The sequence below is a fragment of the Lutra lutra genome, chromosome 3, assembly GCF_902655055.1.
Source record: "Lutra lutra chromosome 3, mLutLut1.2, whole genome shotgun sequence".
NCBI lineage: Eukaryota > Metazoa > Chordata > Mammalia > Carnivora > Mustelidae > Lutra > Lutra lutra.
The window spans coordinates 186642464-186662718 of record NC_062280.1 but is presented as its reverse complement, the minus strand read 5'-3'; the positions used below and the strand labels follow the sequence as shown (position 1 = coordinate 186662718).

At 38.9% G+C, this 20255-nt stretch overlaps 1 protein-coding gene across 3 annotated transcripts in view; it reads left to right on the top strand.

Moving 5' to 3' along the window:
- Nucleotides 1-20255, top strand: part of UGGT2 (UDP-glucose glycoprotein glucosyltransferase 2) — a 194996-nt gene that overhangs the window by 15769 nt on the left and 158972 nt on the right. For all 3 annotated transcript variants that reach the window (XM_047720254.1, XM_047720253.1, XM_047720256.1), the window contains exon 2: nt 15821-15903. In XM_047720254.1, coding sequence (XP_047576210.1) covers nt 15821-15903 — 83 coding nt within the window. The remainder of the gene's footprint in view (nt 1-15820; nt 15904-20255) is intronic.

Genomic DNA, 20255 nt, shown 5'->3' with positions numbered 1-20255 from the left:
GAGAGGAAAGAAAGCAGGCTCCCCACTGAGCAGAGAGCCCGATGCGGGGCTCGATCCCAGAACCCTGGGATCATGACCCGAGCCAAAGGCAGAGGCTTTAACCCACTGAACCACCCAGGCACCCAAGGTTTCCCTTTATTAATTTTCACATACCTTTTGACCACCTCCACCCATTTCACCCATCCAGTGCCTGCCTCTTGCAACCACCAATTTGTTCTGTGTAAATGAGCTTTTTTTTTAAAGATTCTACATATGGGTGAGATCCTATGGTTTCCTTTTTCATGGCTAAATAATATTCTGTTGTATACATATACCATATTTTCTTTAGCCATTCATCCATTGATGAACACTTAGATTATTTCCGTATCTTGGCTATTATAAACAAGCTGCAATGAACATGGGGTGTATATATCTTTTCCAGTTGATGTTTTCATTTTTTTTTCTGAATATTTACCCAAAAGTGAAATTGCTTGATTATATGGCAGTCCTTTTTAAAAATGTTTTAGGAGCATCCATATGGTTTTCAATAATGGCTGCACCAATTTGTATTCCCACCGATGGTGCACAAGGGTTCTCTTTCCTCCAAATCTTCAGCAGTACTTGCTTTCTCTTTTCAATAATAGATACTCTAAAGGTATGAGGTGGTATCCCATGGTTTTGATTTGCATTTCCTTGATGATAAGTGATGTTGAGCACCTTTCTTGTACCTGTTGGCTGTCTGTATGTCTTTTGAAAAATATCTATTCAGAGCTTTTCCCCATTTTTCAAATAAAGTGGGATTTTTTTTTTCTATTGAGTTGAGTTGTATGAGTTCTTTATGTATTATCAATATTAATACCTTATCAGATGTATGATTTACAAATATTTTTCCTATTTGGTAAGTTGCCATTTCATTTTGTTGATCATTTCCTTTGTTGTGCAGAGGCATTTTTTTAAAAGATTTTATTTTTTTGAGAGAGAGTAAGAGCATGAGGAGGGTAAGGAGCAGGGGAGGAGGTAGAGGGAGACTCCCCACTGAGCGGGAAGCCGGATACAGGGCTCCATTCCAGGACACTGGATCATGACCTGAGCTAAAGTCAGATGCTCAACTGACTGAGCCACCCAGTTGCCCCTGTGCAGAGGCATTTTAGTTATAGTGCCACTTGTTCCTTTTTGCTCTTGTTGCCTTTGCTTTTGGTATCAAATCCAAAAAATCATTGTCAAGACCAGTGTCAAGAAGCTTACTGCCTATGTTTTCTTCAAGAGGTTTTGTTGTTTCAGATCTTATGTTCAAGTTTTAATTCATTTCAAGTTAATTTTTGTGTATGATGTAAGGTTGGGGTGAAGTTTCTTTTGCATGTGGCTGTCCAGTTTTCCCAACACCATTTATTGAAGAGACTGTCTTTTTTCCATTATATCTTCTTGGCTCCTCTGTTATAAATTAATTGGCCGTGTGTGTGTGTGTGTGTGTATGAATATTTCTGGGCTCCCTAGTCTGCACCATTGATCAGTGTGTCTGTTTTTATACCAGTCCCATACTGTTTTGATTATTATAGCTTCATGATGTAGTTTGAAATCAGGAAGCCTGTTGCGTCTGGCTTTGTTGTTCTTTCTCAGGATTGCTTTGGATATTCAGGGTCATTTGTGGATTGTTCTGTTTTTGTGAAAAAATGCCATTGGAATTTTGATAGGGATTGCCCTTAATCTGTGAATTGCTTTGGGTAGTGTGGACCCTTTAACAATATTAATTCATTTAATCCACAAATAATAGAATATCTTTCCATTTATTTGTGTCTTTAATTTCTTTTATCAGCGTCTTATAGTTCTCAGTGTATTGACTTTTACCTCCTTGATTAAATGTATTCATTGGTATTTTGTTCTTTTTGATGCAACTGTAAATGGGGCTGTTTTTAAACTTATCTTTCTGATAATTTAGTATCAGAAATGCAACAGATTTTCATATATTGGTTATGTATCCTGCCATTTAATTTATTAGTTCTAATAGTTTTTGATGGAGTTTTAGGGTTTTCTATATATAATATGTCATCTTCAATCAGTGACAATTTTACTTATTCCTTTGTGATTTAGATGTTTTTTCTTTTTCTTTCCTAATCACCCTTGCTAGAATTTCAAGTACCATGTTGAATAAAAGTGCTGAGAGTGAGTGTCCTTGTCTTGTTCCTGATCTTAGAGGAAAAAAATTGAACTTTTCACTGTTGAGTATGATGTTAGCTATGGGCCTTTCATATGTGGCCTTTATTATGCTAAAGTTTGTTCCGTCTATGCCCAATTTGTTGAAGGTTTTTATTATAAATGGACATTGACTTTTGTTTAATGATTTCTCTGTATCTATTGAGGTGATCATGATTTTTATTTTTTACTTTGTTAATGTGGATATCTTGTAGACTAATTTGTGGATGTTGAACCATCCTTGCATCTCTGGAATAAATCGCACTTGATTATGGTGTGTGATCCTTTTATTGTATTGTTGAATTCAGTTTGTTAGTATTTTGTTGAGGATTTTTCATCTGTGGTCATCAGGGACATTGGCCTATAATGTATGTGTGTGTCCCCTTGTCTTGCTATCAGGGTAATGCTGGCTACATAAAATGAGCTTGGGAGCATTTCCTCCTCTTTAAGTTTTTGGAAGAATTTGAGAAGGACATATTACATCTTTGAATGTTTGGTAAAATTCACCAGTGATCCATCTGGTCCTGGACTTTTGTTTTTGGAGAGTGTTTTGATTACTGACTTAATCTCCTTCATTTTAATTAGTTCAGATTTTCTATTTCTTTAGGAGTCAGTCTTGGTAGGTTGTTTCTAGGAATTTATTTCTTTAAGGCTGTCTGGATTGTTGGTGCATAATTGTTCATAGTATATTATAATCCATTGTATTTTATGATACCAGGTGTATTAAAATAATTTTATTGAGTAAAGTATTCTAGCCTGACATGTGTCCTCTTCCTCAGTCTCTTCCCGTTTCTCCCAGAGTGTGCTTGGATCTGATCCCATAACTCCATTCTAAAGCAGTTTTTTTTTTTTTTTTTTTTTGGGTCTGAGATTTGTAGTTCCCTTGTCCTGATTTTTATTTCCCTTAAGTCTTAGAACTGGAACTTTCGTAGGATGCTCTTTAAGATCCTTCACAATCTAGCCCTCATGTGGTGTATCAATTTAATTAGTTGTAGTAGGAGAATGGCAGTTCCCAAAAAGATGTCTCTATCCTAACTGCTGGGACCCATGAATGTTACCTTATCTGGAAACAGAATTTTTGAAGATGTAATTAAGGATCTTGATCAGGATGGATGCTAAGTCCAGTGTCCAAGAGACAGAAGAGGAAAAGACCATGTGAACATGGGTAGAGATTGGATGTAGTCAGAAGCCAAGGAACACTTGTATTCTCTAGAAGCATAAAGAGGCAAGGAAAGATTTTCCCTTAGAGCCTTTGGAGGCCGTGTAGCCGCATCACTACCTTGGTTTTGCACTTCTGGCCCCCAGAACTGTGAAACAATAAGTTTCTGCTGCTTTAGGTCACCAGGTTTTTGGTAATTTGTTACAGCAGCCCTGGGAAACAGATACAGACTTGATAACTTAACGTGGAGTGCTGCTGTAACAAATAGCTAAAAAATAGAGAAGTAGCTGGTAAGTCAAGCAAAAGCTGGAAGAGGTTTGAGAAATTTGTTAAAAAGCCTGGATTGCCTTAAAGAAGCTGTGACAGAAATAGGGACATTAAAGGTGATTTTGCTAAGGACATAGAGGAAAACAAGGAGCATGGTTGGGATGAAGCTTTTGTCATAGAAAATACTTAATGTGCTTAAGAGTAGAATGTTGGTAGAAATAAGAACATTAAAGGCACTGCTAGTAAGAGCTTGGAAGGAAATGAGGGACCTGTTATTGGAAACAAAGATGATCCTTGTTTTATAGTGACAGAAAACGGGCTGAATTGGACTCTATAGGTGTGAGGAGAACAGAACTTGTAAGTGATGAACTTGGGTAGTTAAGGAGATTTCCAAGCAAAGCATTAGAAGTGTCTCTTGGTTTTTCCTTGTTGATAGTAAAATGCACGAGGAAGGAGAAGCTAAAGAAGGAGCTCTTAAGGAAAAAGGAAGGCAGCACTTGGTAACTTGGGAGCTTTTCCACCTGTCCAGATTGCAGAGAATGTTGAAATGAGGAAACTCAGTGTTGGGAATGCATGCTCTGGAAAGAAGACTACATATATGGCTGGACAGACTTTTTCTGTTTCGGTTAGGCATCTGACTCATAGATCCACTCAACCATCTTAGCAGAAGTCAGGAATAGAGGAGGGTTATGCAAGAAGGTTTTGTGGAAGGTGTTTCTGTAATGGCATGACCCTGGTGAGACCTACAGGAGACCCATAAGGATTTTGATTATGTTGCATCAGCAGAAACCTTGCCAGCTCATACCCCAAAAGAGACAGAATCAAGATGAAATGAGACAAGGCTGTCAGACCTTCAAATTTCCATAGTAGGCAGGAAATTGGCCGATATACTACTTGGTTGCAAACATGTACTATCCTTCAAGAAAAACGAATAATGAGGAGGAGGAGTCAAGATGGCGGAGAAGTAGCAGGCTGAGACTACTTCGGGTAGCGGGAGATCAGCTAAATAGCTTATCTAAAGATTGCAAACACCTACAAATCCAACGGGAGATTGAAGAGAAGAAGAACAGCAATTCTAGAAACAGAAAATCAACCACTATCTGAAAGGACTGGCGGAGAAGTGAATCCAAAGCGACGGGAAGATAGACCGCGGGGGGAGGGGCCGGCTCCCGGCGAGCGGCGGAGCAACGGAGCAAAATCAGGACTTGTAAAAGTCTGTTCCGCTGAGGGACATCGCTCCAGAGGCTTAACCGGGGTGAAGCCCAGGCGGGGTAAGCGCGGCCTCAGGTCCTGCAGGGTCGCAGAAGGATCGGGGGTGTCTGAGTGTCGCAGAGCTTACCGGTATTAGAACGGGGAAGCCGGCTACAGAGACAGAGCCGAGGAGTGACTCTCAGCTCGGGGTTGCCTTGAACCGGTCGCAGGCTCGGTCAGCTCGGAGCGCGGCCAGAGGCCAGGGTGACGGGAGTCATTGGGCGCTGTTCTCTGAGGGCGCACTGAGGAGTGGGGCCCCGGGCTCTCGGCTCCTCCAGGTCGGAGACCGGGAGGCCGCCAACTTCATTCCCGTCCTCCGGAACTCTACGGAAAGCACTCAGGGAACAAAAGCTCCCAAAAGCAAACCCAGCAAACCCAAGCGGATTACTCAGCCCGGCCCCGGGTAAGGGCGGTGCAACTCCGCCTGGGGCAAAGACGCTTGAGAATCACCACAACAGGCCCCTCCCCCAGAAGATCAACGGGAAACCCAGCCAGAACCAAGTTCACCTACCGAGGAGTGCAATTTCAATACCAAGGAGAATGGCGGAATTCCAGAGGAGAAGAAAGCAAAGAACGGAACTCATGGCTTTCTCCCCATGATTTTTTAGCCTTGCAGTTAATTTAATTTTTTTTTTCTTTTTCAATTTTTTTTTCTCTTCTGCTAAATTTTTTTAACTTTTACCATTTTCTTTTTTAACGTTTTTTAAATAGTTTAATATATATATATATTTTTCCTCTTTTTATATTTTTTCTTTATCAGCTTTCTTTTTTTAAATAGTTTCTTTTTTTTTTTTCTTTTTGAACCCCTTTTTATCCCCTTTCTCCCCCCTCACAATTTGGGATCTCTTCTGATTTGGCTAAAGCATATTTTCCTGGGGTTGTTGCCACCCTTTTAGTATTTTACTTGCTCCTTCATAAACTCTTATCTGGACAAAATGACAAGGCGGAAAAATTCACAAAAAAAAAAAGAACAAGAGGCAGTACCAAAGGCTAGGGACCTAATCAATACAGACATTGGTAATATGTCAGATATAGAGTTCAGAATGACGATTCTCAAGGTTCTAGCCGGGCTTGAAAAAGGCATGGAAGATATTAAGCAACCCTCCCGGGAGATATAAAAGCCCTTTCTGGAGAAATAAAAGAACTAAAATCTAACCAAGTTGAAATCAAAAAAGCTATTAATGAGGTGCAATCAAAAATGGAGGCTCTCACTGCTAGGATAAATGAGGCAGAAGAAAGAATTAGCTATATAGAAGACCAAAGGACAGAGAATAAAGAAGCTGAGCAAAAGAGGGACAAACAGCTACTGGACCACGAGGGGAGAATTCGAGAGATAAGTGACACCATAAGACGAAACAACATTAAAATAATTGGGATTCCAGAAGAAGAGGAAACAGAAAGGGGAGCAGAAGGTATATTGGAGAGAATTTCCCCAATATGGCAAAGGGAACAAGCATCAAAATCTAGGAGGTTCAGAGAACCCCCTCAAAATCAATAAGAATAGGTCCACACCCCGTCACCTAATAGTAAAATTTACAAGTCTTAGTGACAAAGAAAAGATCCTGAAGGCAGCCCGGGAAAAGAAGTCTGTAACGTACAATGGTAAAAATATTAGATTGGCAGCAGACTTATCCACAGAGACCTGGCAGGCCAGAAAAAGCTGGCATGATATATTCAGAGTACTAAATGAGAAAAACATGCAGCCAAGAATACTATATCCAGCTAGGCTATCATTGAAAATAGAAGGAGAGATTAAAAGCTTCCAGGACAAACAAAAACTGAAAGAATTTGCAAACACCAAACCAGCTCTACAGGAAATATTGAAAGGGGTCCTCTAAGCAAAGAGAGACCCTCAAAGTAGTAGATCAGAAAGAAACAGAGACAATATACAATAACAGTCACCTTACAGGCAATACAATGGCACTAAATTCATATCTCTCAATACTTACCCTGAATGTTAATGGGCTAAATGCCCCAATCAAAAGACACAGGGTATCAGAATGGATAAAAAAACAAAACCCATCTATATGTTGCCTACAAGAAACTCATCTTAAACCCGAAGACACCTCCAGGTTTAAAGTGAGGGGGTGGAAAAGAATTTACCATGCTAATGGACATCAGAAGAAAGCAGGAGTGGCAATCCTTATATCAGATCAATTAGATTTTAAGCCAAAGACTATAATAAGAGATGAGGAAGGACACTCTATCATACTCAAAGGAACTGTCCAACAAGAAGATCTAACAATTTTAAATATCTATGCCCCTAACGTGGGAACAGCCAACTATATAAACCAATTAATAACAAAATCAAAGAAACACATCGACAAGAATACAATAATAGTAGGGGATTTTAACACTCCCCTCACTGAAATGGACAGATCATCCAAGCAAAAGATCAACAAGGAAATCAAGGCCTTAAATGACACACTGGACCAGATGGACATCACAGATATATTCAGAACATTTCATCCCAAAGCAACAGAATACACATTCTTCTCGAGTGCACATGGAACATTCTCCAGAATAGATCACATTCTTGGTCCTAAATCAAGTCTCAACCGGTATCAAAAGATTGGGATCATTCCCTGCATATTTTCAGACCACAATGCTCTAAAGCTAGAACTCAATCACAAGAGGAAATTTGGAAAGAACCCAAATACATGGAGACTAAACAGCATCCTTCTAAAGAAGGAATGGGTCAACCAGGAAATTAAAGAAGAATTGAAAAAATTTATGGAAACAAATGATAATGAAAACACAACAGTTCAGAATCTGTGGGACACAACAAAGGCAGTCCTGAGAGGAAAATATATAGCGGTACAAGTCTTTCTCAAGAAACAAGAAAGGTCTCAGGTACACAACCTAACCCTACACCTAAAGGAGCTGGAGAAAGAACAAGAAAGAAACCCTAAACCCAGCAGGAGAAGAGAAATCATAAAGATCAGAGCAGAAATCAATGAAATAGAAACCAAAAAAACAATAGAACAAATCAACGAAACTAGGAGCTGGTTCTTTGAAAGAATTAATAAGATTGATAAACCCCTGGCCAGACTTCTCAAAAAGAAAAGAGAAAGGACCCAAATAAATAAAATCATGAATGAAAGAGGAGAGATCACAACGAACACCAAAGAAATACAGACAATTATAAGAACATACTATGAGCAACTCTACGCCAACAAATTTGACAATCTGGAAGAAATGGATGCATTCCTAGAGACATATAAACTACCACAACTGAACCAGGAAGAAATAGAAAGCCTGAACAGACCCATAACCAGTAAGGAGATTGAAACAGTCATCAAAAATCTCCAAACAAACAAAAGCCCAGGGCCAGACGGCTTCCCGGGGGAATTCTACCAAACATTTAAAGAAGAACTAATTCCTATTCTCCTGAAACTGTTCCAAAAAATAGAAATAGAAGGAAAACTTCCAAACTCATAAAATGAGGCCAGCATCACCTTGATCCCAAAACCAGACAAGGATCCCAACAAAAAAGAGAACTACAGACCAATATCCTTGATGAACACAGATGCAAAAATTCTCGCCAAAATACTAGCCAATAGGATTCAACAGTACATTAAAAGGATTATTCACCACGACCAAGTGGGATTTATTCCAGGGCTACAAGGTTGGTTCAACATCCGCAAATCAATCAATGTGATACAACACATTAATAAAAGAAAGAACAAGAACCATATGATACTCTCCATAGATGCTGAAAAAGCATTTGACAAAGTACAGCATCCCTTCCTGATCAAAACTCTTCAAAGTGTAGGGATAGAGGGCACATACCTCAATATTATCAAAGCCATCTATGAAAAACCCGCCGCAAATATCATTCTCAATGGAGAAAAACTGAAAGCTTTTCCGCTAAGGTCAGGAACATGGCAGGGATGTCCGTTATCACCACTGCTATTCAACATAGTACTAGAAGTCCTAGCCTCAGCAATCAGACAACAAAAGGAAATTAAAGGCATCCAAATCGGCAAAGAAGAAGTCAAACTATCACTCTTGCAGATGATATGATACTATATGTGGAAAACCCAAAAGACTCCACTCCAAAACTGCTAGAACTTGTACAGGAATTCAGTCAAGTGTCAGGATATAAAATCAATGCACAGAAATCAGTTGCATTTCTCTACACCAACAACAAGACAGAAGAAAGAAAATTAAGGAGTCCATCCCATTTACAATTGCACCCAAAACTATAAGATACCTAGGAATAAACCTAACCAAAGAGACTAAGAATCTATACTCAGAAAACTATAAAGTACTCATGAAAGAAATTGAGGAAGACACAAAGAAATGGAAAAATGTTCCATGCTCCTGGATTGGAAGAATAAATATTGTGAAAATGTCTATGCTACCTAAAGCAATCTATACATTTAATGCAATTCCTATCAAAGTACCATCCATTTTTTTCAAAGAAATGGAACAAATAATCCTAAAATTCATATGGAACCAGAAAAGACCTCGAATAGCCAAAGGAATATTGAAAAAGAAAGCCAAAGTTGGTGGCATCACAATTCCGGACTTCAAGCTCTATTACAAAGCTGTCATCATCAAGACAGCATGGTACTGGCACAAAAACAGACACATAGATCAATGGAACAGAATAGAGAGCCCAGAAATGGACCCTCAACTCTATGGTCAACTAATCTTCGACAAAGCAGGAAAGAATGTCCACTGGAAAAAAGACAGCCTCTTCAATAAATGGTGTTGGGAAAATTGGACACCCACATGCAGAAAAATGAAATTGGATCATTTCCTTACACCACACACGAAAATAGACTCAAAATGGATGAAGGATCTCAATGTGAGAAAGGACTCCATCAAAATCCTCGAGGAGAACACAGGCAGCAACCTCTTCGACCTCAGCCGCAGCAACATCTTCCTAGGAACATCACCAAAGGCAAGGGAAGCAAGGGTAAAAATGAACTTTTGGGATTTTATCAAGATCAAAAGCTTTTGCACAGCAAAGGAAACAGTGAACAAAACCAAAAGACAACTGACAGAATGGGAGAAGATATTTGCAAATGACATATCAGATAAAGGGCTAGTGTCCAAAATCTATAAAGAACTTAGCAAACTCAACACCCAAAGAACCAATAATCCAATCAAGAAATGGGCAGAGGACATGAACAGACATTTCTGCAAAGAAGACATCCAGATGGCCAACAGACACATGAAAAAGTGCTCCATATCACTCGGTTCAGGGAAATACAAATCAAAACCACCATGAGATATCACCTCACACCAGTCAGAATGGCTAAAATTAACAAGTCAGGAAATGACAGATGCTGGCGAGGATGCGGAGAAAGGGGAACCCTCCTACACTGTTGGTGGGAATGCAAGCTGGTGCAACCACTCTGGAAAACAGCATGGAGGTTCCTCAAAATGTTGAAAATAGAACTACCCTATGACCCAGCAATTGCACTGCTGGGTATTTCCCCTAAAGATACAAACGTAGTGATCCGAAGGGGCACGTGCACCCGAATGTTTATAGCAGCAATGTCTACAATAGCCAAACTATGGAAAGAACCTAGATGTCCATCTACAGACGCATGGATAAAGAAGATGTGGTATATATACACAATGGAATACTATGCAGCCATCAAAAGAAATGAAATCTTGCCATTTGCGACGACGTGGATGGAACTAGAGGGTATCATGCTTAGTGAAATAAGTCAATCGGAGAAAGACAACTATTATATGATCTCCCTGATATGAGGGAGAGGAGATGCAACATGGGGGGTTGAGGGGGTAGGAGAAGAGTAAATGAAACAAGATGGGATTGGGAGGGAGACAAACCATAAGTGACTCTTAATCTCACAAAACAAACTGAGGGTTGATGGGGGGAGGGGGGTGGGAGAAGGGGGGTGGGGTTATGGATATTGGGGAGGGTATGTGCTATGGTGAGTGCTGTGAAGTGTGTAAACCTGGCGATTCGCAGACCTGTACCCCTGGGGATAAAAATATATGTTTATAAAGCTGTAAAAAAAAAAAAGAAAAAAAAAAGGATGAATCCCCAAGTTTTGTAGCAACATGGACGGGACTGGAAGAGATTATGCTGAGTGAAATAAGTCAAGCAGAGAGAGTCAATTATCATATGGTTTCACTTATTTGTGGAGCATAACAAATAGCATGGAGGACAAGGGGAGATGGAGAGGAGAAGGGTGTTGAGGGAAATTGGAAGGGGAGGTGAACCATGAGAGACTATGGACTCTGAAAAACGATCTGAGAATTTTGAAGGGGGGGGGGGAGGTTGGGGGCACCAGGTGGTGGGTATTGTAGAGGGCACGGATTGCATGGAGCACTGGGTGTGGTGCAAAAATAATGAATACTGTTATGCTGAAAAATAAAATAAAATAAAATAAAATAGAAAAAGGAATAATGAGACTGAGGGCAGAGCCATGGCAGGCAGCACAGTGAGTAGAGCATTAAGCCCCTGAGGGTTATGCTCAGGGCTTGAAACCCATAATACAATTTGTCCTGCTGTATTTCAAACTTGTATGGGACTGGTAACTCCTTTATTCTTTCTAATTTCTCCGTTTTGGAATCGGAATGTCTGTCTTTAGAATTTGCATTTCTGATCTCAACACAGCATTTTGGAAGCAGACAGCTTGTTTTCTAGTTCACAGGTCCACATGTGGAGAAGAATTTTGCCACAGGATGGAGCATGCTTAGCATCTCACTCACACCTGGTTTAATTGATTTACATGAGATTTGAGACTTCTGGTGATATTTACATGTGCTTTTGGCTTAGAAACGATGCTCTAAGGGTTTGAGATTACTTTGGGGTTGTCGAGATATAGGGCATATGCGTTTTCGATGTGGGATGATGTGGATTCCGGGGAGCCCAGGGTGGACTATAGTGGCTTGAATGGTGGCCCCCCCAAAAAAGATACTCTGGATCCTGACTTTTGGAACTTGTGTTAACTCTGACACCAGGAATTTAGACTTTGGTCTTCTAGAACTATGAGAATAAATTTCTCTTGTTTTAAGCCACTGTGTTTGTAGTAATTTGATATAGTAACCCTAGGGGGGCAATGTATTACTCTACAGTCTTTTCTTCATTGATACCTTATTAATGGACCTACCATAGTACTTTCTCTTTGGCTCATCCTGTCCCCTGATAAAACTAATGTCTTCTGGGGCGCCTGGGTGGCTCAGTGGTTAAAGCCTCTGCCTTCGGCTCAGGTCATGATCCCAGAGTCCTGGGATCGAGCCTCACATCGGGCTCTCTGCTCAGCAGGGAGCCTGCCTCCTCCTCCTCTCTCTCTCTGCCTGCCTCTCTGCCTACTTATGATCTGTCAAATAAATAAAAATCTTTAAAAAAAAAAAAAACTAATGTCTTCTGGTGTATTCGCATAACATTTGATCATTATTTCTATAATAATTATTACTGCAAGTTATATATGTTAATCTGTGCTGCTAAAATGTGAGCTTCAAGGGATAAAATTATTACTTATATTTATTTTGCCAAGGTACAGTGCACAGACATGGGTACTCAGTAAGTATTACTAATAAGTATTCACTTTGTAGAAGCAACAAAAGTATTTTTCTGTCTTTAAAAAAGTTTTATTTGAGAGAGAGAGACCACGAATGGGAGGGGCAGAAGGAGAGCGAGAGAATCTCAGGCAGACTTCCCACTGAGCACAGAGCCTGATGAGGGGCTCAATCTCACAACCCTGAGATTATGACCTGAGTCAAAATCAAGAGTCAGATGCTCAACTGACTGAGCCACCCAGGGGCCTCAAGAGCATCTTAGTCATACTTGTTTTCCCAAGGCTCAGTACAAAGGAAGTAGGTGCCCAGTGATGTTGATTCAGTGGAAAGGACCTTATATTAGGAAGTGACTTCTTCAGACCACCATCACAGTTCCCTCTGCAATATACCGGACATGTAGAAACTGGTGTCCTGTTGGCATAATCCAGACAGAATGCTTAGTGTTACCTCATGCACTTACTGGTTCTGTTGTGAACAAATACAAATTGTCAGCAAGTCGTTACATAAACGAAAGCCTCTCCCACTACAACTTTTTCCTAGCAATCTTGACTTTATCCTTTCGAACCAGATTTCTGCTTTTTGAGAGTGTAGGAGGCTAGAAGCCCGTAGGTCCTTTAACTGTCGCACTTCACATTTTGTTTTCTAGGCTTCATTATTCTGCGCATGTTCCAGTTTTTAATGTTTCTTGTCATAAAAATTCTAGAAAAATCAAAGAGGTTGAAGGGAGTAAATGTAGAAAAGGAAGAATTGAGAGTATTGGGTAGATTAAAGGAGCTTGGGAGATAGAAACTTCAGAGAAGTGAAAGCTTTGTTTGCGGTGCTCCATTTTTTAAAGCATTCTTGGGAATTTCTGTATTTCCTCTCTTGGTCTCTGTCTTTCTATACATAGAATCTTTCAGTTCAGCCTAGAAATTTGAGTGTCTATTTTGAGCATGCCCCTATGATGGACACTGTGTAGGGACCAAAGATGAATGAGGTTATTTCCCCTACCTAAAGAAATTTCTAATTTAGTACTGTTTGCTAGGGATGATTATAGACTGATGGGGCTAAATTTTTCTAACATGTAACTTGTACATCAAAACTGCGTTTATTCCACTGGTGTTTCTCTTGACGAAAATATTTTTTGGAATTTTGCTTGTAACTATTGACATGCTCTTTCATACATATAAACCTATCCTCTATGCAAATCACTTTTTTTCCTCTGATAGAACTTTTTTGGGGAACACTGTTATTTGGAGCTAAATACTATATAAAACAAGTGAACAAATTGGAAATGCTCATTTTTTGGGTCTTTTTTACCTTTTTAAACTTTAGGTGAAGAACTGATTTAGATGATCTGTCAAGGATATTTTCTCTTTTAAAATTAATGACTTACTGGCAAATTGCCCCTGAAAGTAAATTCTAGAAGAGTTCCAAAAGTGCCCAGAGTAGTGGTATATGGAGGGAATGAGTGTGCAGGAATATATTCTCAAGGTGAACACTTGGAAGGATCATACTTAAATGCGTAAATTCTGGCATACGCAAGTTTTGCCTGTGGTTGCCTAGTATATGAGCCTGTCTGTAGTTGTAGTCAGTTAAGTATGAAGTGTTGCTCCCCACTTTGCTTGAGATTTGTACCGTCCTTGACCTTTACAGGTCACATCCTCTCTATCCCATCATTTCTTCTGCTTTTAGCTTTGCCTCTTTTTTTTTTTTAATGCCATTGATTTGGACACCATTCATAGCAAGAGTTGTTTATGCATTGCTTTCGATTCCTGTGCCTGTCGTGTTTATGTGGATAAACCAGTTTTTCTCCCTTCCTTTCGCCCTTTAGTAACCAGACTCACAAGAATTACCTTGCATGTGTCTTAGATGTCCTTATATCTACCATTTTTATTAAGCATTATTTAAATTTACCAAGACTAGAAAGGATGGGTGATAAATCTGTACATCTTGTTTGGCTGTTTCCTTTCTAGTTTAAATAGTTGAATCTACTTGCCTTTGGGTGTCTTGCAGTTGGTTTTGTACAGGACTATATTGCCTCTTACTTAATTCATTATTTTCAAAGGTTTTATTTTTTGTTTTTTTTCCCCATTATTTCCAAAGGTTTTAAATGGCTTTTTTCGTTTTTTCTGACCTATGCCCTGTGGAAAAATCAAAGTGTCTGGGCTTCAAGGCCAAAGACCTAATCTGATAAACCAGCTTCCTATTAATTTTTTCATTAAGGTATTTTCTGTTTTAAATAATAAATATTGCCTACATGAATAAGCAGCTAAATAAAAATAATAGATACTATTTTTTGAGAGAGAGTATGTGAGAGTGAGGGGAGGTGGGGCAGAGGGACAGGGAGAGAGAAAATCCCAAGCAGGCTCCAACACCCCCAGCGCAGAGCCTGATGTGGGCCTTGATCCCAAGACCCTGAGATCATGACGTAGCCAAAATCAAGAGTCCAATGTCTAAACAACTGAGCCATCCACCAAGGCACCCCAGTAATAATTATTTTTTAAAAGTGTTTATACAACCAATTTTTGTTTGTGAACCATAGGCAGTGTGGGGTTTTTTTGTTTGTTTGTTTTTACCTTTATGTAACATTCCCTTCATTACTGTTAAATTATACTTCTCAGTAACTTGCAATGATACGGAGCTAGAGAGTATAATGCTAAGTGAGATAAGTCAGAGAAAAACAAATACCGTATGATTTCACTTATGTGGAATTCAAGAAACAAACAAAAAAAAGAACCGGGGCACCTGGGTGGCTCAGTGGTTAAAGCCTCTGCCTTCAGCTCGGGTCATGATCTCAGGGTCCTGGGATCGAGTCCCGCATCGAGCTCTCTGCTCAGCAGGGAGCCTGCCTCCTCCTCCTCTCTCTCTCTGCTTGCCTCTCTGCCTACTCATGATCTGTCTGTCAAATAAATTAAAAAAAAATTTTTTTTAAAAAAAAGAGCCAAGGGAAAAAGACACAAACCAAGCAACAGACTCTTAACTATTGAGAACAAACTGGTGTTAGCAGAGGGAAGATGGGAGGGGGATGGGTGAAGTAGGTGATGGGGATGAAGGAGGACACTTAACTGTGATGAGCACTGGATGTTGTATGGAAGTGTTGAATCATTCTGTTGTATACCTGAAACTAATAGAACACTGTATGTTAGCTATACTGGAACTAAAACAAAACCTTAAAAAATGATACTTCTAAGTGGTATTTCAGTAAGAGAAATAAAATGAATTATCCATTTTTAAATTATAGCTAAAAATGGGGAAAAGCCAGAAGTAATTTCTCATGCAGTCTTTTCCAGTCACTAGTATATGCTTGTAAGCTGAGAATGATATCTCCTGTAAGAATCATCAATTTGTTCGCTTTCTGCATTATAGTAAATGGAAATCAGTCACTTTAATTTTTGGAGGGTTTTGTTTTAGCCATAAGTTATAATTTAGTTCTCATTTCATTTTTAATTTCCATCCATTAACTGATTACTTTTATTTTAATAGTGAATTTATGGCAGAAGAAAGTAATGAAAAATTTTGGCTGTTTTTGGAAACTGTACAAGAATTGGCAGTTTATAAGCAAACAGGTAGGTGATGTGCATATTATAACTTTCAAAATTTGTATCTATGTATATACATTATATGCTTATTGTTTTTAATGTTAAGGGTGAAGTGTAAATCCTTAATTGGGTTAGTAGATCTGAATATCAAATTTGAAAATATGTTTTAGTGGAAATTATTCTACGCATCCATTTCCAAAAAATAAATGTTTAATACTTTATTGTAAAAACTCTCACATAATTAGCAGTGTTTGCAGATTGCATTACATCAAAAGGAACTAGAGATTGTTGACTTATGGCTTTCTTTTTACCTAGACTAATTTGAAATAGTATTAATTTTGTATCTAGTAGTGTTGTTGTTTTTTTTTTTCCCCAAATTACTTTGAAAGAGATTTTTTAATACTTGCCTTTAACAAATCAGGTAACCTATGTGTTTTCATTTCACTATCTAGAAGATGCAGTTAGTCATTCCTACTTTTTAAATATATACAAATATATATTACTACATATCTGTATATATGCTTATATCTTTAGAATGAGCAATGTTTATTAATGTGTTTCTGAGAGAAGATCAGTAGATTAAAGACACTGAAATGAGGTTTCAGCAGCAAAGGGTAAAAGGTTAATTATTATTGTTAAAAAAGGTTATTTTTCTGTCTCTTTGAAGAATAGAATATTAACATGGAGTTCCTCAAGATGGATTTCTTTAGCCTTGTAGACATGGGGAGAACTTCTTACTATGAAGATTAAATAGTTTAGAGACAACTTACTGTGGTGATTAGTTCGATTTTGTTCTTGAATATCAATGTTAAGAGAAACAACAGTTTTGCTTATTTTAAGTGTTCATTTATTGGACTCCATTTGGCTCAAGTGGCCTCGAAGTTCAGCAATTTTAGGATTTCATGAGATGGATTAAAAAAAATAGACCATACCTGCCTTTTATGATATTTTAAACTGAAATATTTTCAAAACCAAGTAATTTGCTCTTTTAGAAAACTTTTCCAGAAAAGCGTCCTTATTATCATTATTTGAGTTACGAGAGATACTGTGCACTGCTCTAGATGCTGGGAATACAAAGGTGGATAAATGTGATCTGTGCTCCTCAGCCCCACAATACTGTGAGGGGGACAGTGGACAAGCCTGCTCTGCTCCGAGGTGGTAAGAGCTTCAGGGGCCCTGATGACAAGGAAGCACCTGGAAAAGGGCACCTAGTCAGTACTTGAGAGAGAGCAGGACGGCCTTTCTAGTAGTGATGAGGTTGGAGCTCAGTGTGGATGACAGCAGCTAGCAGCGGCAGCCAGGGAGAGGGAAGGGAGAGAGGAGCAGAAGAGTGCAGTGGGCTGTGCAGGGGAATTTGGACCACTTCGAAGTGGACTGGCAAATCGATGGAGAACTATTATTGGTTGGTTTTGTATTTGTCCTGATAATTTCAGTTTTGGTATTTGAGGTAAAAACAGGCTAGGTTAATGTGGAAGGTTCTCACAGTTCAAAAATCCACCAAGTTTTGTGACCCTCACCTAAAACCCTAAATGTAACTTTCCCAAATGTTTGTCTCGGTACATACTTTATTTTATTTTTATTTTTTAAAGATTTTATTTATTTATTTGACAAAGAGAGATCACAAGTAGGCAGAGAGGCAGGCAGAGAGAGAGGAAGGGAAGCAGGCTTCCTGCTGAGCAGCGAGCCCGACGCGGGACTCGATCCCAGGACCCTGGGATCATGACCTGAGCCGAAGGCAGCGGCTTAACCCACTGAGCCACCCAGGCGCCCTCGGTACATACTTTATAGTGTTATTCATTCAGTGCTATTCTCGAAAATTAGTCTTATAAATTTTGAACTCTTTAGTTACTTAGATGTGTCCACGTATTTTCCCTAAATGAAATGACATGCCTGGACAATCTGATGGCAGATGATCGTTAACAAGTTGGAATATAAGCTTAGGAACACCTAAGCTCTACTTCAAGCATGTGATATAGGAAGTGTGTATTTCAGGGTTGAACCTAAAAGAAATCCTATTAAAGAATAATTACCAACATTGAAAATAGAATTCCATCAGAATTACTTACCATGGCAAGGGTGAAAAGCGTATGCTGCTTCATCACTGTTACTGTTAGGTGTAGGAGAGGATTCTGTATGTGAGGAGTTAAATATGTCAGCAACTGTCAGATTTACTGAATTTATTTCAAGATATTATCCTAGAGGAAACATTTTAAATCCTCAGTTACTTATAATTTTTTAGGTTGTTGAATTTCCATGAAACCCTGTAAATAGTCTTTCCTGAAGAATAATTCTGATGATCTACTTGCCTAAAAAAGTTGTAAATAGTGAAGATTTAACTTTTTGAATTCAGGTGCTAGTTTCATGCCATTTCATGAGAATATTTTATGTGTTAGCAAATTAAGACCTTTTAAACATTGAATTGTCTGGTTTTTCAACCATTTTACGTGGTTCTGCCACAGAGTTATGTATTTCTTGACGCCTCAAGATTTAAGCGGCATGATATTAGCTAACCTGTGAGTCTTGTGTGGTGAGTTAGAAATGTCAGCCAAGGTTTACCTAATTCCAGAGTCCCTGTTTGTTTTTACTTCCTCATGTGCTCCACATCAAAACTAATTCTCAAAATCCCTGAAGATTTTAATGGTTTTTACATAAGTAAAGTTGCTTATGTATTTTATTGGGAAGATTTTTGGAAAATGTTATGACCTTTCTAACTCGTTACGTAGAACTGAGAACCAGATTTGGATAGAAGGACGATTGCAGTTTGGATATGTCACATTTGAAATGCTTGTCAAATATCCAAGTGAAGATATCCCATAAGCTGATACATGTGTGGGAGATTTAGGTGGTAAAAATCGAGGCTAACGGGTAGGATTTGGGAGTTATCAGCACTAAGAGGGTAATTGAAGTTATAGGCAGGAGGTATAGAAGGAGAAGAAAACAGGTCCCAATGGCAGAACCCTGAAGAACACCAATGTTTAAGAACTAACCAGAAGAAGAATTCACAAGAGAGACTTGGAAGAGCACTCACAGAGGCGGGTGAAAACCTGGCGAGTGTGATGTCATGAAAGCCGGGGAAGATTGAGTGGTAAATCGATGGATGTTATCACATACTATAGACAGATCAAATAATGTGAATACTAAGGTTTTAACAACAGAAAAAGTATTGGTGATTTAGCTAGCAGTTTCACTGGAATAGTTATCAAAACTGGTAGGTTGAGGCATAAGTCGAGGTTGGAAGTGGAGAAGAGTATTAAGTCTTTCCAGATGGACTGTGAAGCATGAAAAGATGCTTATCGTCCCTCCTTACCAGGAAAATAGAAATCAAAACTACGATGAGCTGTCACCTCCAGTCAGACTGGCTAAAATTAATGAAAAGAAACAAGAGGTGTTGGCCGAGGATGTGGAGAAAGGGGAATCCTCTTACACTGTTGGTGGGAATGCACACTGGTGCAGCCACTCTGGAAAACAGTGAGAATCCCAAGAAGGTGCAGAGCCTGATGTGCGTCTCGGTCTTGTGACCCTCAGATTATTATAAACATCCAACTCCTGATTTCATAATCAGGATGTTTAACTGACTGAGCCACCCAGGTGCCCCTAAATTGAATTATTTTAAAACATCAACTAAAGGAGTCCAGTGCTTCTATCTTGTGATTGAGGTGATCTTGCAAGTTAAGCCTAAATTATAGAACCTATAAACCCCTGAACCCTACATCCATCTCTACATTAGAGACCTTAACAGTGACTGGTGACAAAACTTAAGTGTCTGTTGTCAGGCACAACTCACACTTGTTTCTGTTGACTCTCTGTTCATGGATGACTGATCCCTGTTTGACTGATACAGTCTTAGTTATACTATGCATTAATTTGGGCTATTTTTTTGTTGGCCCTGTAGCTTTTACAACTTTTTAAAGATCAGTTTTTAAGATTGTATCTCTTCTCTGACCTGTGCTTCTTTTATTTAGGTGAGTCTTACATACATTTTTTTTTTTAATTCTTGAGGGAAACTCACCATAACTTTCTGAGAAATCACCTATAGTTTAAGAAGTAGGAGTGAATGAGCACCCACCTATTCTATGTAACTCTTTGGGAGTACTACATTAGGAATGTCTTATGGCCTAGAAGGAAGAGAACTATTTATTTCTCTAACATCAATTCCATATAGGTATTGAAGACCAGTGGGGTGTGCCAGGAGCAAAAAGGTACAGTTGAAAGCCTAGAGAAGATTCCTGCCTTTACAAATTATAGCTTAATGGGAGGGCCAGCATTAAAAAATTTACAGATAATTTTTCATTAGTTTTGAGACTTGAGATAATATGGACCTGTCAGAGTATATAACAGGATCTGGACTGGGGAGGTCAGGGAAAACTCTTTCCAAAACA